Genomic DNA, 24278 nt, shown 5'->3' on the forward strand with positions numbered 1-24278 from the left:
CATCTGAAAGAAAAAGACAAGAAAGGTGAAAGGAATAATTATGTCTTTGCAGGTCTGGGAGTTGTGTAAACAGTAAGCATGATGTTTCCTTTTAAAATCAAGACCCCTTAATCTGCCACTAAACAGGAGACCCAGAGATGAGTGCTTCTTGGGTTGATTCAGGCCACACAAGGAACTCATTAAGGATCTCAGCCCCTTGGGTTTCTGCCCCCTCATTCCCAAGAGTGTCCCTAGGTTTGTTTCTTCTTGGGCACAAGAGGGCTACTACAGTTCCAGGAATCACAATGTCCCATAATCACATTCAAAAGCAGACAGAAAAAAAGGGGGTGGGATGGGGTTAAGCTGTAGAAGACATGAAGAAAAGACAGAGACACCCCCTACCACTTTCCTCTTAAGTCTTATTATATGAAACTATAGACTTCATTCACCCCTGCAGGCAGGGGGAAGGGGAGCTTTATCTTAGGCTAGTCAGGAAACATCCCCTGAGGGATGCTATGCTGTGCCAGAAGTAAGACAAGCTTCTCTTAGCAGGAAAGTCTGGGGGGGTGGGGAGGGGAGGCAAGCAGATTTGTTTTGATTAAACCCTACACTTTCTGCCCCAGGGCTCCTTTCTAGGGTCTTCTTTTGTTTAGTCACAAAGGGAGGGTCTTAAGTGCTACAATTGAAGACCCTCCAAGAGTCCTAAGAGTTAAATATCAGGTAAGTTCTTTCTTCAGGGCCTAGAGGCCCTTTCAGCTTATGTCTACTTCTGGTCTCTGGCTACAATCAGGCTTTGGGTTAAAAGGCTACTTAGGCCTTGCCTACCTGCAACAGACTCCACCCTACCCCCATCACAGCTGCTGTAAAAGGAAACAACAGCTATCCTATTGGGACTAACTTTAACTCTAATCCTCACTTCCTGGAAAGCTTCTCAGGTAACCAGTCCCCTGGAAAGGACAAGCCCAGCGCTGTGATCTTGCAGCCAAAAGGTTTTTCTCCCACACTCAGAGAAACCTGAGTGCACGAAGGTGCTGAGAGCTACTCATTCAATACATACATGGGCCCTTCCCCACATTCTGAACGGTAAGAAGAGACCCTTGATTTGTTCATAGGCCTGAACTTTAGTTTTTTCATCATATTGCCTGAATGTTATTGGTACTAATAACTCTCCTAGTAAACCTTTTACTCAAAAAGACAAGCTGTCTCCATGTTCCTCTCTTGAACCCAAGACCTTACAGTAGCCTCTTCCTCCATCCTCAGAATGTAACACCCGTCTCTGCTCTCCTCACTTTTCTTCTCCCCTAGCCAGACTTTCTCCCCTCTTATAGAGAATCTGTGTGGTTCTATTCATATTCTACTTCAGTAACCCAGGTACTTTCCTCATCTCAACCTTCTTATCACCACAGCAAAGTCCTTCTCGCCATGTTAGGAACATTCACAGTTCCCTGGGATTAGCACATTGATATCGCTGGGGCCATCATTTATCCTCATGTGTTGCTTAAACATGCTCAGACCAGGTCCTTCCAGATTCATTTACTGGGTGAAGACAGGGCATATGTACTTTGTAAAATATCATCTAAGGGCCTCTGGTATTGCCCATGGTGTTAGTCATCCTATAGGGGTGCATTGTCTCTGAGGTTGTGTTTAGAGTTTTTAGTACTGTCAGTATCCTGGTGTTTAGATGCTTCAGGCTTGGCCAGGCAGCTTTGTATCAATGCACTGATTATCTCATTGAATGAGTCCCTGCTCCCCAACCACAAGATTAGGACATTGACATTGATTGGTAGTGTAGAGATTGTTCTGTCTGCTCAGGCCACACGACTAGCAGGATACACATCTAGAACCCCAACCTTCACATTCTGAAATTCTGTATGCCAAGTAAACTATAGTAGCCACAGAACAGGTCAGGGAAGAAAAGTTGAAGGTCTCTTTCCACAATATACAAGTCCATTCCTAGCCCCTGCACTCTTCACTAAGAGAACCACCAAAGAACCTTTTTATTTTATTTCTGACACCTGTTTTACAATTACAACCCATCACTACCCATTTAGGAAGGTCGCAAACCCAGCGTGGATGAAGGTGCAGCCTCTTGGGGTTTGAGCTCAATTCCCTGCCCACACAGTTACTCTCTGAATAGGCTGCCTCCCCCGCATACCGTAGGATGTGTACTTTCAAAAGTTGAGAACCCAACTTGAATCTATTGCTCCTTGTACTTGTTCCAGGCAACCATGGCAACAAGTGTTCATCTGAGCAGCTGCTCCAGGCAAGTTCTGCTTGAGTACTGACAGTGACAAACACTTCAGAAGGTAGTTTTCTGCAGAGAAGTCTAGAAGCCCAGGAGATCTTGATGGCCACACACATGGGCCAACTAGCAGGTGAGGGTCTACCGAGAGCTTAAGGGATTGTGACATCCTGAGTGATCATAAGGCCTGAGTAACTCATGTGAGCATTTTCAGTGATGTGTTTTTTCTAATGTGTGGGTCACGAGTCATTAGAGGGTGGATTGGTTTCCCTTAGCTTCAACAGAAACTTAATACCATATAATGGTATAGTAGTTATAACTCTGGAGGCAAACTCAGAAGTGCAAAATGGGCCAGTAGAGCTGATTCTGGAGGCTCTACCACAGTTCCTTACCTGTTCCTCTGTTAGAGGCTACCTGAGCTCCTTGGCTTGTAACCCTGTAGCACTTAGATTTTGGCTACCAGCGTCATATCTTCTTGGAGCCTAGGTTTCCTGTGTCTTCTTTACTAGGACCTTTGTGTTTGCCAACCTGCCTGCTCTAACTATAAGACGACCATCTATCACATCTATGAATTCCATGTCTCCTTGGGAAGCCACCAAAAATGATGCATATTGATTTGCTTGTAGATGAAGATGTGGACACGAGGTGCCAGAGCCAGCTTATTTTTGCATTTGCTGCACCGGCTGCTATTAAAATCAGTGTTCATTTTAATGTCATTTAAAGAGCATAGCACATGGTAGTTTTATTTCTGATTCAAATGTGCAGCAGCCAAGAGATAGGTTCCACACAGAAAAGTTTGATCAATTCTTCCTTGACTTTTAGAGTAACTTCTTATACCCTTATAAAGTCAGGTACTAAGAATGGCTTTGATGGATTAAAACAGAGACAGAAGGAACACCCATTCAGAGCCTGCCCCACATGTGGCCCATACATATACAGCCACCCAATTAGACAAGATGGATGAAGCAAAGAAGTGCAGGCTGACAGGAGCCGGATGTAGATCTCTCCTGAGAGACACAGCCAGAATACAGCAAATACAAAGGCGAATGCCAGCAGCAAACCAATGAACTGAGAATAGGAACCCCGTTGAAGGAATCAGAGAAAAGAACTGGAAGAGGTTGAAGGGGCTCGAGACCCCATATGTACAACAATACCAAGCAACCAGAGCTTCCAGGACTAAGCCACTACCTAAAGACTATACACGGAGTGACCCTGGACTCTGACCTCATAGGTAGCAATGAATATCCTAGTAAGAGCACCAGTGGAAGGGGAAGCCCTGGGTCCTGCTAAGACTGAATCCCCAGTGAACGTGATTGTTGGGGGGAGGGTGGCAATGGGGGGAGGATGGGGAGGGGAACACCCACAAAGAAGGGGAGGGGGAAGGGTTAGGGGGATGTTGGCCCGGAAACTGGGAAAGGAAGAACACTCAAAATGTAAATAAGAAATACTCAAGTTAATAAAAAAAAAATTTAAAAAACAAACAAAAAAAAGAATGGCTTTGATGACTTGAGCTTCTAACCCCTGGCACTCTGGACACACCAGACCCTCCACACAGTGTAAGCACAGGCTTTCTCATGCCAGGATCTTTTACCCTGCACAACTAACAAAATGATTTGAGAAGGAAGGCCATGGCAGTCTGGAATATTCCCAGCTCCTGTGAGCACTTGGCCCATCTGGTAGCACCGTTTCTGAACATTGTGAAAACCTTAGGATGCGAGACCTTGCTAAGCAGAACAAGTCACTTGCTGACACTTATTTCTACCATCCCCCTACACAATGGGACCATCCAGACTTGGACTTGAGTGTCCAACAGGAAGGTGGAAATGATCCCCAATAATCCCCCAAAGCCTCGTAAGTACCCCACATTTGGTATCTCACTATTGTGACAAAGTTAGACACAAGTGGTTTTCTACTCCTTCAACCCCAATCCTGTGTCTGAGTGAGGGACACGGACCCAGAGGACTCATAAGTGTACTCTCTCTCTCTCAGGTCTGCTGCTAAGCCCTGTTGAACATAAATCCATATGTGTCAAGTATAGGAAAAAGGGAGTCACAAAATCTCAGATAGGAAACAAGTTATAAATTTACCTTTTTCTGTTCTGGTTGATAAATGCCTGTACAAGTGAACAGGTCCCAGATTTAAAGAATGATTGAAGGTAATGATTCTTAAAATATTTTCTAGTCTGAAACAGAAGGCAATAGTCTGGAAAGATGGAGAGATGGTTCAGCCAGAAAAGTGCTTGTCTGGCAAGCATGAGAACCTGAGTTTGAACTCCATGTGGGTTTTGTTTTGTTTATTTTTAAGGGCAGTCACAGTAGAACACACCATATTACTGGTGCTAGAGAGTCAGAGATAGTCAGATATCTGTGGCTCTTTGATCAGCCAGTCTAGCCTACTTGGCAAGTTTCAGGCCCATGAAGCCACTTCTTTTCCCTGCAAAAGAAAGCAGATAGTGCCCAAGTACTGGCCTTACCAGAGCGAACAGGCGTGTACATGCAAGTACATGCAAGACAAGAGTTTTACTGCAGCCTCTTTTATTTGCAAAAGTCCAATCAGGAATTGAACCTTACAATTCTTTTCTTATGCAGGTAACAGATGAAACCTATGATGACTGCTGAGCCCACTAGTGCAGCCACAGCACCCAATGTTTTAGAAGCAATATCTTTGGTAATCTCATAGCTGTCAGGGTTCATTACACCTACAAAGAAAGCAGGTATGCAAGTTATAAGGTCAGGCTGAGCCCTTCTATAAAATTTAAGGCTCCTTCACTTGTTTTGGGAAGCTTGCAGTAGAATGCATCCTCACCCTATCGCCACCTCCATCCTCCCGTTCTCCTATTCTGTTATAACCATTTGCTCTTTCCATCTCAAGCCAGATGGGCCAATACCCAGAGATCCTCAAAGTCTCAGCTTTGACTAACACAACGTCCTGATGTTTAGTAATCCCTGGGTGTGCGATGTCACAAGGCAGTTAGCTAGAGAATTATACGATATTTTAATTTTACATTCTAGGCCTGGAGTTGAGGCCTTCTGGGTGAGGCTATGATATGATTATAGGAGCATAATCTGTGGATTTCAGTTTAGCAGAAGTTAAAGGGATACGCATGTTTGTCAGCCTACTTGTATGCAACCTGTAAATATACACCAAATTTCTTGGCATGGTAGGCAACAATATTCTGAAAAGATCTAGTATGGCATTAAGAATCCATTCTGACATCCAGCATGAGAACAGAGTTGGGAGAAGAAACACTATGGGTCATTAACAAGACCATGGCTAAGAGCCCTATGCAGTAGGGAATGGACATGATCCTGCTAGAATGTCAAGATTTTCAGGAGTGCCCTCAAAAGGTTCAAGGTCCCCTGGAAGAGAACTTTACTTTTTGCTTAGTTTTATCATTAAGCAGAAAAAAAAAACTCTGAAAAGTTGTATTCAGAAGAACCCCAGACTTTAAATCTCTACCTTTGGATGAAGAGTCATCTGACAACAAGATAATAGGTCCTGGGAGGCTAACCGTCATTGTGCCTTCTTTGCTGGCCTCTGTGGTGGGAGACAGTTAATCAAGGTTGTGTTTGACTCAGGAGTAATGTGCCACAGGCATCATGAAGTCCCTAGCAGATGCTCCATGGAGTATCCTGTGACATGGATTCCATCTGTCTGTCATACATAGATTCTCAAAGGATGGGTTCATCAGGCCAAATGAGAACCTGTGCATTCTCAGGATTGCCACACTAGTAAAAGAAGCCTGGGTGGCCATGTTTCTTGAGATTAGGTGGAGAACAAGTTATTACTATCCCAAAATGCAATCCTAGAAAATTGCAGCTTGCTTTGAGGAAGAACCAGGATTGCATTTTTACCTCGTTTGTTCCTCAGTGGTGCAGGGCAAGTCACAGAGCACAGAGGGGAGGCTTGGTTACAGATCAAGGCACTGCAGTGGAAGTAGATCTGGAAGAGGAGGAAAGAGTGTCAGGGGAAACCAAATGCAGTCACTGTCAACCTGCCCCAGATGACTTCTTGATCACATACCAGGCTGGAGAGCCCCCGAGACTCTGACACAAAGGCAAAAGTCTTCACATCAAACCTCTGGTAGTGACCAGAATGGGCTGCAGAGGAGTTGGCTGCGTGGAAAGTAGTGCGGTAATTGTCCAGTTCATATTCACAGCTAGGAAACAGGCACCAAGATGGGGGTATAAGTCATAGGAAACCATATATGCACATTTGCACAAAGTGATCCACGTGTGATTTCTCTATGCCTCAACTAGGTCTACATCCTACCAGTGCCTCAGTTTTAACATAAGTAAAACTGAGGCACTGGTATTATGTTCTTTCTTACTGACCTAGCCATCGATACAAAGTCCCAAGTTCTGTATAACACCTGTATTTTATATAATGCAAATGCACATTTGTTTATGAAGTGAACAGATTCATCAACAGATTCAAGCTGTAACCACACTCCTGTTGTGTGCGTTTGTGTGTGTTACTTTTAAGATACCAGCTTACTACCCTAACGTGAGTTTCTATTATGTCCTAGGTAGTAACCGTTTGCAACAGAAGTTGAATCCTTGCCATTCTGTTTGACACACTAGCGGGTAATAGTGGCATTAAGGATGTAAAGAACGAAGGGCATGAAGACTTACATAGAGGGATAAAGGAATTGGGGCTGGCCTCACAGAGAAGGGATGCTCAGGCAAATCTTCAAAGGGAAAGGGATGGGTTGTGTGATTGAATGGGTCTGTATGTGCTCAAGGCAGGAGTCTATAGCTGCAGGTTTGGAGTCCTGTGACATATTCCCACAGAATTAAGAAAGCAAATGTATAGCTCTTTGCAGGTAAGAAACCCTGGAGGAGACATTTTAGGCAGAGCTGAGAGGACAAACACTCTAGCCAAAAGCACTGTGATGTTTGTTTAGATTCAAGTGGGATTTCTGATCTGAGCTCTACCACTTATTACTGTTGAAGGAACTCAAAGCTTGGATTCCTTCAAAGTGGCAACTAGGGTTCCTCAGGTGATGGGATGCCATACATGACAGCCTGGCATGTGGTAGGCATACAGTAGGGGTTCAGTAAACAGACGCTAGGATTTTCCCTCTCCTGATAAAGGTGCAACAGAGCCAGACTGGAGACAAACCCATTCTGTAAGAGTTCAGGGTGATGGAAAAGCAGCATGAGCCACCCAATTAGAGCAAGCACTGATGCCTACAAACAAGGATTAATTCAGGGAATTCATGACCAACGTCACATTTAAGTCCCAGGAGGATTATTTTCAGTCACTAGGAAGTTCTGATGTTCTATCCAAGCAACCCTGGTGTGTAGGAGTACATACCCATCCATAATGATCTGCCACTGGGGGACAGAGGCTGGGTCCTCAAAAGTTGTTGCCCAGCAGTCATCTAAAACCAGCTTGATGTTGGGATCATTTCTATTCAAGACTGTCACTTCCATGTAGATGGGCTGGCGGAGGTACCTCACTAGAGGGTACTCATTCTTCCTATAAGGCCGTTGGTAGGATATGTCTGCAATTAACAGAAACCTCTTCAGGATTGAGGTGCAGGCTGGCTGCAACATGCATTAGGCTGATAACACTAGCTGGTGCATTTTAGGGGAAAATCTCTGTAAAGGACCCGTCCATTAGCTCAAGTTGCAACACCTCACCTGGGTAGGTTTGTAGGACCAACGCTAGTGGACCTGGCTTTACAGAGGCCACTGGAGAAGAATGGCTTTTGATATGGGCCCTTAGTAGCATACTGTCTCTGATGTAATGGCATCTCACGGTCATCCTGGAAAATTGTGGGTAGGTAGATATGAAAATCATGTTAACAAAAACCCCTGTAGTTTAGGCTGAAGTTAAAAATAATACAAATAGAAATTGTATCACACCTGAACTCACTGTTTCTGAAAATAATGTTTGACGGTGGATTTTCCCAGAGAGCATGGATTTCATTCTCATAGATGACTTTATCACCTTCAAACTTCAATGTTGGAATATTAGGGAAAGTTGGTCAACAAAACACTTAGAAAGTAAGTCTTAACTTCTTACCATGGGTCGCTACTCACTTTCTGTCGTGTTCCACATCCATTCAGAGGTATGTGAAATCTTGCAAGCCCCAGAGACTGAACCTTGAAAATAGGCTGGCAGGAGGAGTTTCCCACCAGGAGGCTCTCCAGGTTTAGTGCAGGTTTTGTTTGGTGGCTGTAGACCTCAAAGTCCATAAACCCATCCCGTGTACACAGTTCATCTGTGAGTAGACAGCAGCAAAGGTTTAGAGAAAATTAAGTTCACCCTGTGACATTACTTGTCAGCCTTGATGTATTACGATGAATCCGGCAACTAAGTTTGAGTTGTCTTAGGTCTCTGTTTGGGCAAACACTGATGGACCAGCTTGAGTTACAAGAGGAATGTAAGTTACCACAATTAGTGTCACGGTCATAGAGATCAGGAGACATGAAAAGAAGGGTCACAGGTGATAAAGCCAGTGAAGACAACCCTGAGAAAGGATTCAATCTGGGTTGGCTATATACTACTAGGTTTCATTGTGTCCCTTTTCTCAAGTCTTGAATTTTAGATTCTTTTAGACCAAGGAAGTCCAACTGATAAGCTATTAAGCATTTAAAAAAAATCCAACAGAAGTCTGAAACCTAAAACTGAGTGTTCTGAGCACTTTGGTAAGTCCCAGGAAATTTGAGGAGAAACTGAGAAGGCAGCTTTTGATGATTGGCTGGACCTTTCGAGGTGAGGGAGTAAAGAGAAGTGAGGCTCAGCTAGAGAAAGTGTCCACTCAGGAATCCTTTTCAGAGTTTATAGGAGTCCAAGGAACTCTAGAAGGCTTTAACTAGAAGCTTGAAGCCTTCTGTCCCTGGGTTGGGGATTCTGACATCTAACTCAGTAGGAACCAGATTTTCTAAGAATCAGCAGTTTCAGCAATAGTCTCCCCTCATGAATGTTTTAGAGTGGTAGCACACTTGAGCCCCAGTACTAGAACTTAAACTGCTATTTCTGACAGGACTCATCTTAAGTCTGAGTCATAAGCACGATGCAGATCTTGAGGTCTGTTATATTTTCCCACATGCATTAAAAGGAACAAAACCAAAAAAAAAAAAAAACCCAGACAATTTTTATTACAAAACAAGCTTACCTATGGAGACCGGTGACTCACAGTGGCACTCGGGATCAATCACTGTGGATAGCATGTCCCCTTGGAAGTTAAAGGTCAGCTCGAGTGAAGAGAAGTAGAACTGGTAGAATGGACACTTTTCAGAGGGCTGGAATGAGAGAATGTCAAGTGGCCATCTCAGGAAGCAGAGTCCCTGGACACTTGCAGAAAGCACACTTCAAACTCACCCAAGTTTCCTTCTGAGCCAAAACAAAAGAGCTGCCACTTCCTCAGATCAGAATTCTCCAGGCAGAAGTTATTGCTTTAAACTCAGGTCTTAAAACACCCAGTCGATTCATACTCTTTGTACTACTAGACACTGAAGCTTTAATTAACAAATCAACTGTAAAGAACAGTGGAATCCCTTGCCAAACCCAAGAAGGGGCTCCAAAGAACCACAGAGGTTACAAAATACCATAGCTACACACACACTCTACCCCTGCATCCATAAAAAGACTAGCCTCAGGACAATAGGGTACCCTTTTGTTTGGACCAAGTTAACCTGCCATATAGAACAGCATATGGAAGGTTCATCATTAGAGGTCTCACAGGTACCTTGTACTCGTCAGATGAACTGAGAAAATCTAGGATGGTATCTACATGCAGAAGTTAAAGCGATGTTAGTAGAGAGAACGTTCTTTGAAAACTCTATGTAAAGTGATCAAGGTTATTTAAATCCACCACTCTAGCAAGTTGGCTTTATGGGCAAGTCATGAGTTGCATCATATTACCCACGAGGGTACCTCAGAAGGCTCTTGTGACCTTCAGGGCATGAGAACATACTTTTGTCTTCAAGAGAGATTTTCTGAAATGCAGTCTCAAGCCATTTGTTGCTTCTTTGTCAATCCCATTGGCATGCCATTGATCCTCGGGGATGTTCCTTTGTCCAAAGCCCACAGATTTTAGCTTCCCAGGAAATTCTGGTATAGTAAGACTCATGTGTGTCGCATTACAAGCCACAGAAAGATCTACAGGAAGTGGTTGACAAAAACCCATCATCAGCCTTGATTAAAACCCCAAGAACAATGTTTCCCACTGCTGAAGCTCTGAAGTTCTGCTCTCTCGGGCCTCACCTGGTGCACAGATAGCTTGTGAAGAGAAGGTGATCTTCTGCCCAGGACTTGAGAACAAGAGCTTCAGCTGTACAGTATAGAGATAGCTGCTCTCTTGCTGGAGGGTCAGGATTTTGAAGGTATTAGTTTTGAGTTGCTAGTAAGAATTATACGTTCAAGCATCAGGTGTCACTTTGGCACAAAATGAAGTGTAGGTATTTTGTTCAACCACTGTCAAAGCGCTCCGGTATTAACCTTGCTTTCTAGAATGCCTGGAAAACCAGTGCTGTCTGTGGGTATGCCCACAGCTGACCATCTCTAGAGAGACCAGAGCAAGAACTGGACATATTCTATAATAGCTGCCTTGTACTGTTGGTCAGAATACCATTATGCTCAAGGTGAAATAAACTGTCTTTCATTAAAACCATCAATATATGAGCACTTGCCAGCACCTGCCCCAAGTACAGTCATGCGTGGTTTTAACAGTGAGGTATATCCTGAGAGATGCACCATTAAACAACTGGCCTTGCACTGGAGACCATATTGCCACCCAACCTGGCTTTGCCATGATCCACCTAACGTGTGACTGTGTTTGATGCTTTTATACTGTGGGAAGTACATGTTCACACAGCACCGCTACAAACATGGCAAAGGCATCGCACTGTAATGTTACTAGAGCTATCGTAACCAGCCAATGAGACGTTTAGTTCTGCTTCAGTCTTTTGAGTCCATCACTGGCTTAAACCTTATGTAGAATGTGATGATAACCGTAGAATGTAATATCAATGTAGTGTCTCACAAATGGTCTAGAAGACAAAGTAAAAAAATGTCACCCAAACAGAACACCTTAATTCTTAAGACTCACAAGAATACCCTTGTTCTATAATTTGAATGTAAGAAGAGGGAAGCGTGGATAGCAAGGCCTGTGTCTGTTCTTCACCATCGAGTTCCTATCATCCAATGATGTACTTGTTATTAGAACTTACAGGTTGTGACAGATTCTCACTATGTAGTCTAGGCTGTCCCCAAACTTGTAAGCCTTCTGCCTTAGCTTCCTAAATGCTAGAACTACAAGTGGATGCCAATCTGCCCAGATAAATATACTTTACTTTGGAGATATAGCTCATTTGGGGACATGGTTGAGATCATGCTTAATCTTAGGAGTATTGGTCATTTCCTTGATGGTGATATAAAGGGGTTTCACACCTACCACATAGTGAGCTACTCCGGTAGCATTGGCTGGCACATGGAGGGTTATTTTCTGGCTGTCAATCAGGAGATTAAATCCTTGTACTATAGCATCCTTCAGGGGCAGAGTGTGGACTCTTGTACCATTGCCAATCTTAATAATCCATCCCATCTCAGATACATTCTTTAAAATTCAAAAGACATAGATAATTGCAAGTGGTCCACTGACCTACACTTAAATGCCTACAACACTCATTCATGCACACATGCCCAAAACAAACAAAAAGTGAGCCTTGTTAAAAAGACTGGAGCTTATTTAACCATGGGAAACTAGTGTTTTATCAAATTAAAGTGATCATAAGCTTTACCATAAGTGTTAATATGGTTCATAAGTGAAAAAAAATTGCATCCTTAGGATTGGAGAGGTGACTCAGTGAATACTTTCTCTTCCATAGAAACAAATTCAGTTCTCAGAACCCACCGTACGCCAGTCATTAACAGCATTTAACTCCAGATAGTCTGATACTTCTGTCCTCTGTAGGTACCACTTCACAAATGGCATACACTCAACACACACACACACACACACACTCACACAAAGAGACCGACAGACCGAAGCACAGACCGACCCACCCACCCCCCCCCCGCACACGCACACAGACACCCCCCCCCGCACACGCACACAGACACCCCCCCCCCGCACACGCACACAGACACCCCCCCCGCACACGCACACAGACACCCCCCCCGCACACTCACACAGACCACCCCCCACACCCCCCCACACACACCCCCACACCCACCCACACCCACCCACACACGCCCCCCCCCCCAGACAGACACAGACTGATGACAGACAACTAACTCTATGCCTACCTGATTTTCATCAGCAAGCCTAGAGAAAAGTTGTGGGAAAGAAAACTGGAAAGAAAATAAAGAGATTTATGAGAGAGCCTCTGAAGTTCTGCCACTTGCTATTTTGCAGGAAACACCCAGATTAGTTGGCATAAATTAATGCTGTAGTTCCGAGAAGCCTGGTTGCTGACACACAGTAGGAAGATTACAGGGACAGATGTATCTTCCAGTCCTGCCTTTGGGTTTTATACCTTTGGGTTTCCAGTATCAAAAGGCATCGGAAAAGCTAGACTAGTTTGGGGACAGGACATGGGATGTGTTATCAGTCAGGCTTATGATTATCAGTATGGGTGCAGATATTTGAGCCTTTTCTATTGCCAGGCACAATGTGCTCCACATGGTTTGTATTCCGTTCTTAGAGCCACCACCCTGTCAGGCGAATGCTGTTCTTCCATTTTAGCCTTAGAAACAGCCTCCATGTGGAAAATGCATCATGGCCGCACAGTAAAACAGTAAGAACAAAATTGAAATTCAGGTGCTAAGTCCAGCTATGTCTACAACAGCACTCTATTAACCCTACTACAGCCATAGGAGAGAAAGTTATCCTGCACCACTTACAGATATGAGATCCTCCATGCAGACAACAATTTCTGAGACCTCATGAATCTCTGCTTGAATAGCTGGGCAGAAAAAGTGATGCACGTCATCTTTATAGCTTACATCAGCATTGGTGTCCTGCACTCTGATGTTCACCTGGTATCCACCAATCTGTGTACACAGAACCAACGAGGTAGTCGATTTCTCAGTGTGAAAGGCAGTTCTAGAAGACCATCCCATCTGCCCATCAAGGGTGGCAACATATTTGAGTTCAGTAGTACAAGTTTCTGATGCACTTCATTCCCTTGTCAGGAAACTATAGCTAGCTCTTTTAAGCCTTGTAAGACTCACAGGCTGAGAGGAGAGTTCAAGTGTTAGGAGTAGAGTCTGGTTTTCTCTTACATTTCTATTGTGATCTATTGTTTGGGGAACCATGGTCATAGTCCCAGACGTCTACCCAGGTTATTCAAATATACCCACTCAGCAACTAAATTGATGCCCTGGAGTTGAGAGGAGCCATCTTTGTTACCCCTGACCTCAGAGAACTTAATCTAAGGCAAGAGGATCGTTACCTAGCAATTTTCTGTTCAAGTGTAAAATAGTAACTATCCTAGAATTTATGTCATCTTAACTTTAAAAACCACTCTTAATCCAAAGATCATACATGAATGCTATGAGACTAGATTTGGCCATTCACAAGTTGCAGTTAGAAGACACTGAACCTAGAGGACAGCAATCCAAGCTTCTCGAAGTTGGGAAGGCCTGTAATTCATAGAAGGACATCAGGTAGGGAGGGATATGTGCTGGGGAATTCTGGGAGAAGTTCAAAGAGGTGAGTGAGGGGTGGCTATGATAAACACATTATATACAATTACAAAACTGTCAAAGAATAAATAAAGAATGGAAGTTTAAATCAGTACAAATTTTAACAAAAGATATACAATTACTTTTCCGGGGCATCACCGAGGATCTCGGTAGGCCAGGTGAATGCTCAGTCTATGAATATACACAAAGCTTACACTATAGGCTCCAGCATCAGGGTCAGATGATGTAGCCTGTTAAACAATGAATTTCCAGGATTCACCCCACACCCACATCACCTGAAATCCTTAAGAGAACTTCTGCCTTGTGTCAGGTTTTTAAATTTTATTACACCTAATGACCCTGATTGGGCAATCCTGTTGCTTGGCAATAGAGAAAACCTTACTGCTTAGCAACTGTTTGCTTTTTAGCACCTGTTCTTGTGTTAGCATCAAAAATAGCCTTCCATCTCACACAGGGGTTAGATTAAAATAGACAAGGCAAATGCTTGGTCACAGAGCTAAGTCACATGTCCTGCCGTCACCTCTATAGTATTGTTAATCTTTATACCCTGTGGGGATGACAGCATCTTTCCTGCTTTCCTATAAGCAAAGTAGAAAGGTTAAGTAGTTTACTTAAAGTCAAACCCAAGGCTAATAGCTTAAGCACTAGGCTTTTTCCATCAGTGCTATTTCAGACCTCCTGTTCCCTGGGCCATTATAGGCTATTTGACAATATCCTTGACTTGTAGCCACATTGATGCCAGGAGTTGATGCCAGTACAGTTCATCCTATCTCCAGAACATTTCTAGGCATGATCAAAAGTATCCTCCAGGTATGTTAGTAATACAATGAAATAAGCTAATCTGGTTGAGGCTACTGTTCTGTTTCAGAGTCTAAATTCCCATCATATTGATTATATTCCTATTCCAAGTCATTACCCCAAAGCACTTGCTTACCACTTTTATAGTACAGGTCTCGTAAGGGAATTTCAGGATAAACTTTTCCAAGTCCAGAGCATAAGTGCAGTTCGAAATTTCATTACCAAAGGTATCTAGAGAAGACAGATTGCCAAGAAACCCATTCAAGTGGCACAGCCAACCGAAAATTCCCAGCCAGGATTTCTCATCCACATCTAAGGCATGTCTATCACTTTTGACCCAACCTAGTGACATGATCAAGCTTTGGGTGTTGTGATTTACACCCGAAACTTTCCCACTGAATCCCAAATAAGTCATACTGCCCAGAAAGGCAGGTATTCCCCTCCGGGAGGCAACGGGAAGTCAGAGACCTTGTGGTACTAGGGAAGATGGATGCCAGTCATATCCAAATAGAGGTGTCCCTGTTTTCTACAAACTGGAATTAAGATTACACAGTATGTATTACATACCCACCAAGGAAGGATTCCACTTTTCCATGTCAAATCTGCTTGAAAATTCTACTCTCACTTCATCTTTATCACAAATGAGAGTGCCTGGAGAACAGAGAAAGTACTTGAGAGCCAAGAGACACTTGCCTACAGGTAAATGCGGAAACACCATTTTCTACTGCTAGTTAAGGATGGGGAGGACGCTCTTACCTTCAGGGAGCTCACAGAGTTAAGACTTATAAATGCAATACAAGATACCAGAGCTTTAAGGGTGTTCCCATTCAACACCCAAGGATCCAAGGAGTACTCCAGCTTTGAGTTAAGTCAGGTTCAGGAACCTTGACTGCCTGGTGAAGGGGTTGCCAGGCGTGAGGGTGGTGGGTCTCAAGAGCCCAAGCTTGTTCCTTCAAATTAGAGCTTTAAGAGGAAAATCCTGGGCAAGTCCCAGGGAAAGTTTTTTGTTTTTTTTTGTTTTTGTTTTTTGTTTCATTTTTCTAGATTCAAGACTAAATCCTGCCCATGACCTGCCTTTCTGTAGCTGTTGGATCAGGGGAAAGATTTTCCCGGGCACTTGGTTTCACAAGCAGAGTTCTGGCTGGCTCTGATGCTGATGGATTAAGCTTAAAGCATAGATGAAGATTGTTGCTTCTACATGTGAGGGCTCAGAGCAGGACTTGTTTTAGATACTGGAAAACATGAGGCAGTGAGGTGTTGGGACGCACAGGCATTCTTTTGAATTCTTGTGTTTAGCTAACATAGCAAGCCCACAGATGACTAGGAGAACTTCTTTAATGACTAATGTAAGAAGGGAGTGAAGCTAGGCATGGAGGCACACACTTGAAAAAACCAGCTTTAAGGAGGTTGAGGGAGGTGGATTGAGACATTGGGTTGAAGCCTGACTAGGCTGCATAGCTAGTTCCTGTTGGAAGGAATAACGGAGAAAGGTAGAGGGGAGATAGGAGGGAGAACAGGGTGGAGAGCTATTCCATCCGCAGACTTCTCTCTTTGGTCAGAGGGTTCTCTGCCCAAGAGACATACCTGGGAAGGCAGGATTCTCTGACTGAGGAAGGCTTAATGAATTTACTGAAGTCACAAGGGCGAAGAAGAGAGAACGCAACCAGTAGACTCTGGATAGGAGAGAGAAAAAACATTAAGAAAAAAAGTGAACTTAAGCAAATAAAGCCAAAGCATCCCCTGCCCTCATTCCCAGAATGCCTCACCTCCTGCTGCGTGAAGGGCTTACAGATTCTTACCTCTGCCACCTAGCCATGTTGGAAGATACCTCCAGGGCACCCAGGCAAGGCTATGCAGGCAGCTGTGTGCTGTTATAGCCACAGTTAGGATGTGGCCCCGCCCTTTCACTATTGGGGGCACCTGGATCTCCCAGCCCAGCTGAGGGGGAGGGATTTGGGAAGAAAGTGCCATCTGCCCTCCTTGTTCTACCAGCAGCTTTTGAGAGGCAGAAAACCAGAATGCCCCCAAATTGGCTCCAGGTGAGTAAATTAGTGGCCCACCCCATGATTTGGGGAGAAAATTCAGATCTTTTAAGCAAGATATCTACAAATTCCAATGTAGTGAAGGATGCTGGGGTTCACTAAGGGGCATCTGTTTGTACCACTTAAAGCTTTGCTGTGGGTGCCACATGGGAGACGGGAGTTAACAAAAGAATACATTTAAGCAAATAAGGCCACAACACCCCTACCCTTACTCCAGAAATGCTTTGTTTCCTGACTGTTGTGGAAGTTAGAGGTCACTCCTACGATGCTCAAGAAGGACTTAAAAAACTGAATTACAAGATGATCTGTGGACTCTCATCCACATATGAAAGCTTACTGAGAAGAAAATGTAGACACTTAAGTGCAGCGTAGGGAGTGGTATTTCTGTAATTCCAGCACTCAGGGGCTGAGGCAGGAGGACTAGGAGCTGAAAGTCAGTTATACAGAGAGATCCTACTTTGGAAAACAATCCTTCCCAAAAAAGATAGAAGGACATACTGACTTTTATGCTCACTACTAATACTACTCATATATTATGAAATGTCACAGACTTTTTCCTATAAACACCACATGCGTTGCCCAAAGAAACTCCATTCTATGCTCCCATCCATCTTTGTGCCCACTAGGGTTTGTCTCTGCCTCCAGTCCCTGGAAAGTAAGTTCCCATGACCCTTAGTAGTGATCCCCACCCAAAAATGCACACCCATGACCATCTCCTCGCTATAGTATGACTAACCACTTTTATGGCTTCTGTAGCTTGCTTACGTAGACACCCTAGGATTACTTTGGGTCACTGTGACCACTTGGCAGAAAGGACCAGCTTTTGCTTGCTTGTGTAGGTATTGGAAGTTTTTACCTTTAATAAAAACCACTCCCAAACCCTTCCCTCACAACGTGTCTGAGATTTGGCTTTAAGGCTGTCGTCCTGCTAGCAGCTAATCAATGCATCCTTTAATTATAATTGGATTGAGTCTGCGGTCTTTCCCTGAGGGTCACAAGCTCCATAACATTGTATTAAACAAAAAACATACTCAGAGATGAAGTTTAAACACAGTTTTGTAGCATTCTGTTACCAGTGACAACATTCTCGTGTCGTGTGTAGTCATTGTGAGGGTAGTCACCTATCACATATTCTCACAGATATGGTTGTATTACATGTACTCATTCCCATATGACTTTATATTCATTTTTAAGGGCTATATGGTCATTGTTTAGATAAACAGATATTTATTAAACTGCTCCTTCCTTGAGTGGTTTCCAGTGTTTCATCATTTAAATAGGATGATATATATTTTTTTGAGACAGAGTCTTGCAATATAGCTCAGGCTAGTTTAGAGTCAGGGATCTTCCTGCCCACTTCTTCCACCTAGCGTGTTTATAAGTGGGTGCTCCCATACTGGTGAACACAGTGGGTATTTTTATACATCTATCGGACGTGGGTCAAGGACTATTGTAGTCTAAGAAGAACAGAACATCGTATAATACTCAGGCATTTCCAGGCCAGGAACCTGAGGTTAAACAGCAGTCCTAAGCTTTGATAATTTAATATCAGTGGAGAATTCAGATTTCCAGAAACTGGGTCTTTTTGGTGTCTCTCGTTGCTCTTTGAGATGTCTAAATAGCTCATGTTCCCCAGCAGGTGAACGTGATTGGCCAACTCTGGGCAAGCTTAGGGTGGCATTTGAAATGACTGGTGCATGTGATTCCTCCCTGGTACGTCTTGAAGGATAATCTACACTCGTCTATCTGAAGTATCAGTATAGGTTATAATCACATTGTCCCAGTGCCTTTGGCTTCTCATTAACATCATTCCTGGGTCTCACCCAACAGCCACTGAATCAGATACTGGTGGGCGGAGGCTGGGAGGTTATCTTGACAAGCACCACAGGTACTTGCTATAATTATAGACATCAGGAAAGTACCTGGAGGGAGAAGGCATGGAAAGGAATAGTTGGCAGTGGTTAATCTCTGCCTGGGAATGAACTGAGTGGCTTAGTGCCTGTGGAGCAACATGCAATCAATCAGGGATAGACCCACAGAGATGGGGAACACTCATTCTGAGTGTGTCTCCCTTAAAGCAGCATCTTTCCCACAAATGTGAAGGCAATGAGGTCCCTTACAGGCTAAGGCTACGATGAGACAACTGTAGCTAAAAAACAAAACAAAACAAAAAAACACCTGCAACTCAGGTCTGTGGAGACACTAGTTAAGGAGGTCAAAGGTCAGTATGTTTACTTCATCACCTTGCTTTCCCCCCAAAACTGTGCCTTTTCCAGAGTGGGAGGATTTTGCCTTAGAACAGTGGTTCCCAACCTTCCTAATGCCACAACACTTTAATACAGTTCCTCAAGATCTGAGGACCCCAACTATAAAATAAATTTTGTTGCTACTTCACAACTGTTATGAATTGTAATGTAAATATTTGACATACAGGATATCTGATATATGACTCCTGTGAAAGGATCATTTGACCCCCTCCCCCCAAAGCAGCCACAAGCTACAGATTCAAAATTGATGCTTTAAAAGAGATCACACCTGGGAGCTGAGAGGCAGCATAGAGGACCCGAGAAAGGGCCTCCTGTAAGGCTCTGTGGAGAGCGTGCGTGAGTGTAGCCAGGAGTAAATTCATCTGCCTCACCTGACCCAGACTGATGCTGTGCCCACCTGGGGCAGCCACTGAGAAATGGCCCTAGGATTGAGATCTGGAAGCCTTGTAACCATGCCCTGGGGAGCACATGGACTCGGTGCAGCCAGTGTTGGGAGTGAGGAATAAGACCATGTAGGTCAGAAAAGCTGAAGTCTTTACAAAACTGCAGATTCTCAATGGTTCACAAGGCAGTGAGCTCTGTTTCAAGTGTGAATTTTCCATGCTCTCTTCAGTGAGGCTTTCAAAAGATTTATTTAAAATCGCTATTTATGGCCACAGATTCTTCTCCTCTGGATGCTTCAGTTCCTTCTGAATATCACGAAGCCCTTCCTCTCTTCACTCCTACGGCATTTTTCTTGAGGGACTCTGAGGTCAGTCCTACGTATGTGGGAATGCCTAGGGGATTATTGCTCCCCTCTGTGAGCCGATGCTGTCCTTGTAATGGTTCACACAAGCAATTCTAGATAACTCTTAAGGATTGAATCTCCTGTCACACCCTGTACAGTCTCCTGAAGGAGAGTCAGCCACTTCTGCTTGCAAGAGTGATTCTGTGAATTCATCAGAAGCATTGGAAGATGAATGCAAAGTGGAGTTTCAGTATAGGTTACAATACAGTATGATACTATATAGAGTATAGGACATACGTACTTAGCATGCTTCTCTGGTTTGCTTTTATGAAAGGGAAATGGGGAGGCCTATGTTTCTCCGTATATGAGTCTGTGTGGGGGTACATGCTGTGTGCTTGCATAAGAGTCTAGACAGCTCTGCCAGAGTGAAGAGTACCCACCCCTGCCCAGAGGAGGAGACTGTAGAGTTCCAGCTCTTGTGGTTTCATTGGACTTTTGCTACTACAGACAGCTCTGATGTTTGTTTATTAGTTTGTTTGAGACAGAGTTTCTCCATGTAGTGCTGGCTGGCCTGGAACCAGCTCTCTAGACCAGGCTAAACCTTGAACTCAGAGATTCATTTGCCTTTGCCTTCCAAGTGATGGGATTAAAGGCATGTGCCACCACCACCCAGCCTCTGATTTGTTTTGTACATAGATCAGGCTGGCTAGGACCACTATATAGCTCAGAATAGCCTTATATTCTCAATCCTCTTCCTTCTGCCTCCAAGTGATGTTTACCTATGTGCAGCTACAACACCTGAACTTCTTCAGGTTTAAATACTGTGTAATGTTCCCCCTGGGGATAGGAGGAGCCTCTCAGAAGAGTGAGCATGGTCTCGAGGCTTTTTCTTGCCACTCCTGCTTGGATTGAATCGAATCATTTGGCCTTGTTGCTGACTTCACTTTAAAGCCTGGTTTCTATTTGAGTGAGCTAGGGAATCAAAGTCTTAGGGGTCACAATTCAGCGGTGTGGTGACAGTGTGGTGTGATGATGTAATACCCAAGAGAGTGGCTGTGGACACCAGGTTTCACACAAGTCTAACTGCCTATCGTAAAATGAAGATAGTGAGTCTAAAGAGGTTCAGAGATTTGCCCAAGGTCATTTACCTCTGTTTGTATAAGGGAGAAGCCTGGCCTCCATAGTCCCTGTCCCTTCTCATTCATTTTGAGTTTCAGTTTCTATCTCTGTCTCTCTCTCTCCCTCCTTGTCTCTTCTCTCCCTCTTCCCCTTCTTCCCTTCTCCTCCCCTTTCTATCCTCTCCCCGACTCTCCTTTCTCTTTCCACATGAGAAGTGTTTTAAAACTCTGTGTCTTTCTTACAGTTCATGTAGTCTTAAAAGTACAAGATGGCATTAATTAAAATTTAGCAGCCCAAGATAAATGAAAAAATATAGAGTTATGCTAATATGGATTAAAATAGCTTTCAAATATCAAATATGAATTTAACTTGGAAAGTAAGCCAATATCAGCGAGAACATTCTTTCACAGTCTATGATAGCTTCCTAACAGCCTCGTATGTTAATTCAGGGTCCACATGGGACCTTTAGGAGGTCCAAGTTGAATCAACCTTTGACCATAGTAGATTCAGAAACAAACAACAGGACAAAGGTTGATCACATCCTCTATAAATGAAAGGTAGGGTGGCTTTGATAAGTAGAGAACAGAGTAAACTTAGTTCCCCACACACACACACACACACACACACACACACACTCTCTCTCTCTCTCTCTCTCTCTCTCTCTTTTTAAAGGCTCATTTATAAACAAAGGTTAACTAAAATAATTTACACAATAAACATGAGTATAGATATACCATTGGTAGTAGCTAGAGAGATGGCTAAAATAATGGAGGAAAGGTTTTCTTACCGGTGTAGTATATTTCTTTTAGTTTATAGGCTACAAAATACAGTTGTTCCTGGGCATCTGTGAGGGATTAATTCTAGAACCTCCTGCCTGCCCCTTTATTTGCCTCCAAAGATATGAAAGTCTTCAGATGTTTAAGCTCCTTATATGGTAAACACTTACAGCTATACAATGTGCAAGTCTCACAGTCCTGTGAGTGTATTAACATAATCTTGTCCCATGTAGAACAAGCATTCTGATGCCTGGGATTGGGCAGGAATGAAGCTAATGGTAACTACAGGAGTCTTTATGTAAATGCACAATATACATGTATTTGCTGATGAGCTGACACCTCAGAGGGAGCAGACCAGGTAGGACATGATTGTGTTGGAGCTACTGAGGGGACAGCATTCACGAGTCATTTAAGGTAGCTGAGGAGAGGCTCACTTGGTAAAGTGCTTGCCTTGCAAACACAAGGACCTAAGTTCACTTTCAAGAATCCAAGTAAAAAGCTAGGTACGTAGTCCATCCAGTAACCCCAGTGCTGGGAGGAGACAGGCAGATCCCTGGGGCTCGCAATCAGCTGCCATGGCCTAATTGTTGAGCAGCAGATCCCAGTGAGAGATCCTGTCTCAAGAAAATAACCAAGGTGGATGGCTCCTGAGGAAGGACACTCAAGGTTGACCTTAGGGCTCCATATGTACACACATGTGCACCTCCCCTCACACACACACCACAAGACAACAGCCACAAAAGTCATCAGGTGCTGAGAGATATCACTTGTCCAGCACCAGGCCCTAAATTCAATCCCTCAGCACCATCAGGAAAGAAAAAAAACCTAATTATCGTTGTGGCAAGATGGCTCAGTGGACAGAAGCGTTTGCCAATAAAGTCTGGCTTTGAGTTCAGTTCTTGGAACTGTGGAAAGAGAGAAATGATTGCTGTAAATTTTTATCTGCACACACACACACACACACACACACACACACTCATCATTTACACAATAATACTAGATAAAATAGTTTTAAAATGCTTTAACTTTTATTTATTTATTTTTATGTGTATGGTGTTTTGGCTGCATATATGTCTGTACACCCTGTGCATGCCTGAAGTCCTTAGAGGCCATAGGAGGATTTCAGATCCCTTGGGACTGGAAATACCTCTGAGCTGCCATGTGGGTGCTTGGAATTGAACCCAGGTCCTCTGGAAGATAATTCAATGTTCTTAAACACTGAGCTGTCTTTCCATCCCCTAAAACAAAACAAAACAAAATCCTTTTGATATCCAATTTCTTGGGTTCTTTATATATTTTTGCTCTAAGGCCTCTATTGGTTATGGAGCTGGTGAAAATCTTTTCCCATTCTGTAGATTGCCTCTTTGATTGGCAGCGTCCTTTGCCTTACAGAAGTTTTTCAGTTTCATGGTGTCCCATTTATTAATAGTTGATCTTAGTGCCTATGCCATTGGTGTTCTGTTCAGGAAGTCCTTTCCCATGTCAATGTGTTTAAGGCTGTTTATCTCATTCTCTTTTATCAGGTTCTTTGTGTCTGGTTTTATGTTGAGGTCTTTTATCCATATCCATTTGAGTTTTGTGCACGGTGATAAATATGGGTCTACTTGCATTCTTCTACATGCATCCATCCGGATTGACCAGCACCTTTTGTCAAAGATGATTTCTTTTTCCCAATGTGTATATCTGACTTCTTTATTAAAAAAAATCTGGCGTTCTTAGGTGGGTGGATTTATGTCTGGGTCTTTGATTTGATTGCATTAATTAACATGTCGGTTTTTATGCCAGTACCATGTAGTTTTTATTATTATAGCTCTGTTGTACAATTTGAGATCAGGGAAGGTGATACTCCTCCTGAGGGAGGGCTCCTTTCCCTTCCGGATCCCCTAATGTTCCTGTCTTACATCCTGCCTCAGTCTGGTGTGGGTGACCTTGCTGTGTTGAGTGTTCTCTTTTCTTCTCACCGAGGCTCCCGCAGGCTCCCACTTCCTCTAGTTCTGATGTTAAACGTCCATGCTCTGGAGTCGGCTTGAGGTCTGACAGTGCTTTGGATTACAAAATGCAGCTTTTTGTCTCCACAAATGCCCTGTCTGATTTCCTTCTGCAATTTTTTCCCTTGTGGCTTTTAAATTCTACTCCCTGGAGTTGCACCTCTTGCCTGAAGCTGCCATCGGGGACAGCAGTACTGCCCTTACCACAACAAAAATGAGAAAACATAATGAGAATGGAAGATTGTTTGGCCTATTAGGGTTGATGTCTTTCCATTATTAAAAAGTAAACTGTTTAACTGGCGAAAAAATATAAACTAAAACAACTTTATTTTATTTTATTTTTTTTTTAATTAACTTGAGTATTTCTTATATACATTTTGAGTGTTATTCCCTTTCCCGGTTTCCAGGCAAACATCCCCCTCCCCCCTCTCCTTCCTTATGGGTGTTCCCCTCCCAACCCTCCCCCCATTGCCGCCCTCCCCCCACCAGTCTAGTTCACTGGGGGTTCAGTCTTAGCAGGACCCAGGGCTTCTCCTTCCACTGGTGCTCTTACTAGGATATTCACTGCTACCTATGAGGTCAGAGTCCAGGGTCAGTCCATGTATAGTCTTTGGGTAGTGGCTTAGTCCCTGGAAGCTCTGGTTGCTTGGCATTGTTGTACATATGGAGTCTCGAG

General features: G+C 43.6%; 2 protein-coding genes across 6 annotated transcripts in view; one reads left to right on the forward strand and one right to left on the reverse strand.

Annotated features, from left to right (window-relative positions):
- Anks4b (ankyrin repeat and sterile alpha motif domain containing 4B) overlaps positions 1-24278 on the forward strand; it is a 54600-nt gene that overhangs the window by 5574 nt on the left and 24748 nt on the right. For 3 of the 4 annotated variants that reach the window (XM_039091027.2, XM_063274221.1, XM_063274220.1), the window contains one exon: positions 1-2354. This exon is cut by the window's left edge. The gene's annotated coding sequence lies outside the window, so the exon portion shown is untranslated. The remainder of the gene's footprint in view (positions 2355-24278) is intronic. The other variant, XM_063274218.1, reaches the window with a different exon arrangement.
- Zp2 (zona pellucida glycoprotein 2) lies at positions 4739-16518 on the reverse strand. 2 transcript variants are annotated; one of them, NM_031150.1, is given in 18 exon segments: positions 4743-4919; positions 5681-5758; positions 6076-6163; positions 6245-6380; positions 7541-7730; positions 7870-7994; positions 8095-8186; positions 8272-8453; positions 9351-9477; positions 10152-10336; positions 10442-10538; positions 11631-11792; positions 12485-12529; positions 13082-13231; positions 14820-14914; positions 15251-15334; positions 16268-16356; positions 16483-16518. In NM_031150.1, coding segments are annotated over 18 exon segments (2088 nt in total). In that variant the 5' UTR covers positions 16500-16518; the 3' UTR covers positions 4743-4773.

Source organism: Rattus norvegicus, chromosome 1 (assembly GCF_036323735.1).
Source record: "Rattus norvegicus strain BN/NHsdMcwi chromosome 1, GRCr8, whole genome shotgun sequence".
Taxonomy (NCBI): Eukaryota; Metazoa; Chordata; class Mammalia; order Rodentia; family Muridae; genus Rattus; species Rattus norvegicus.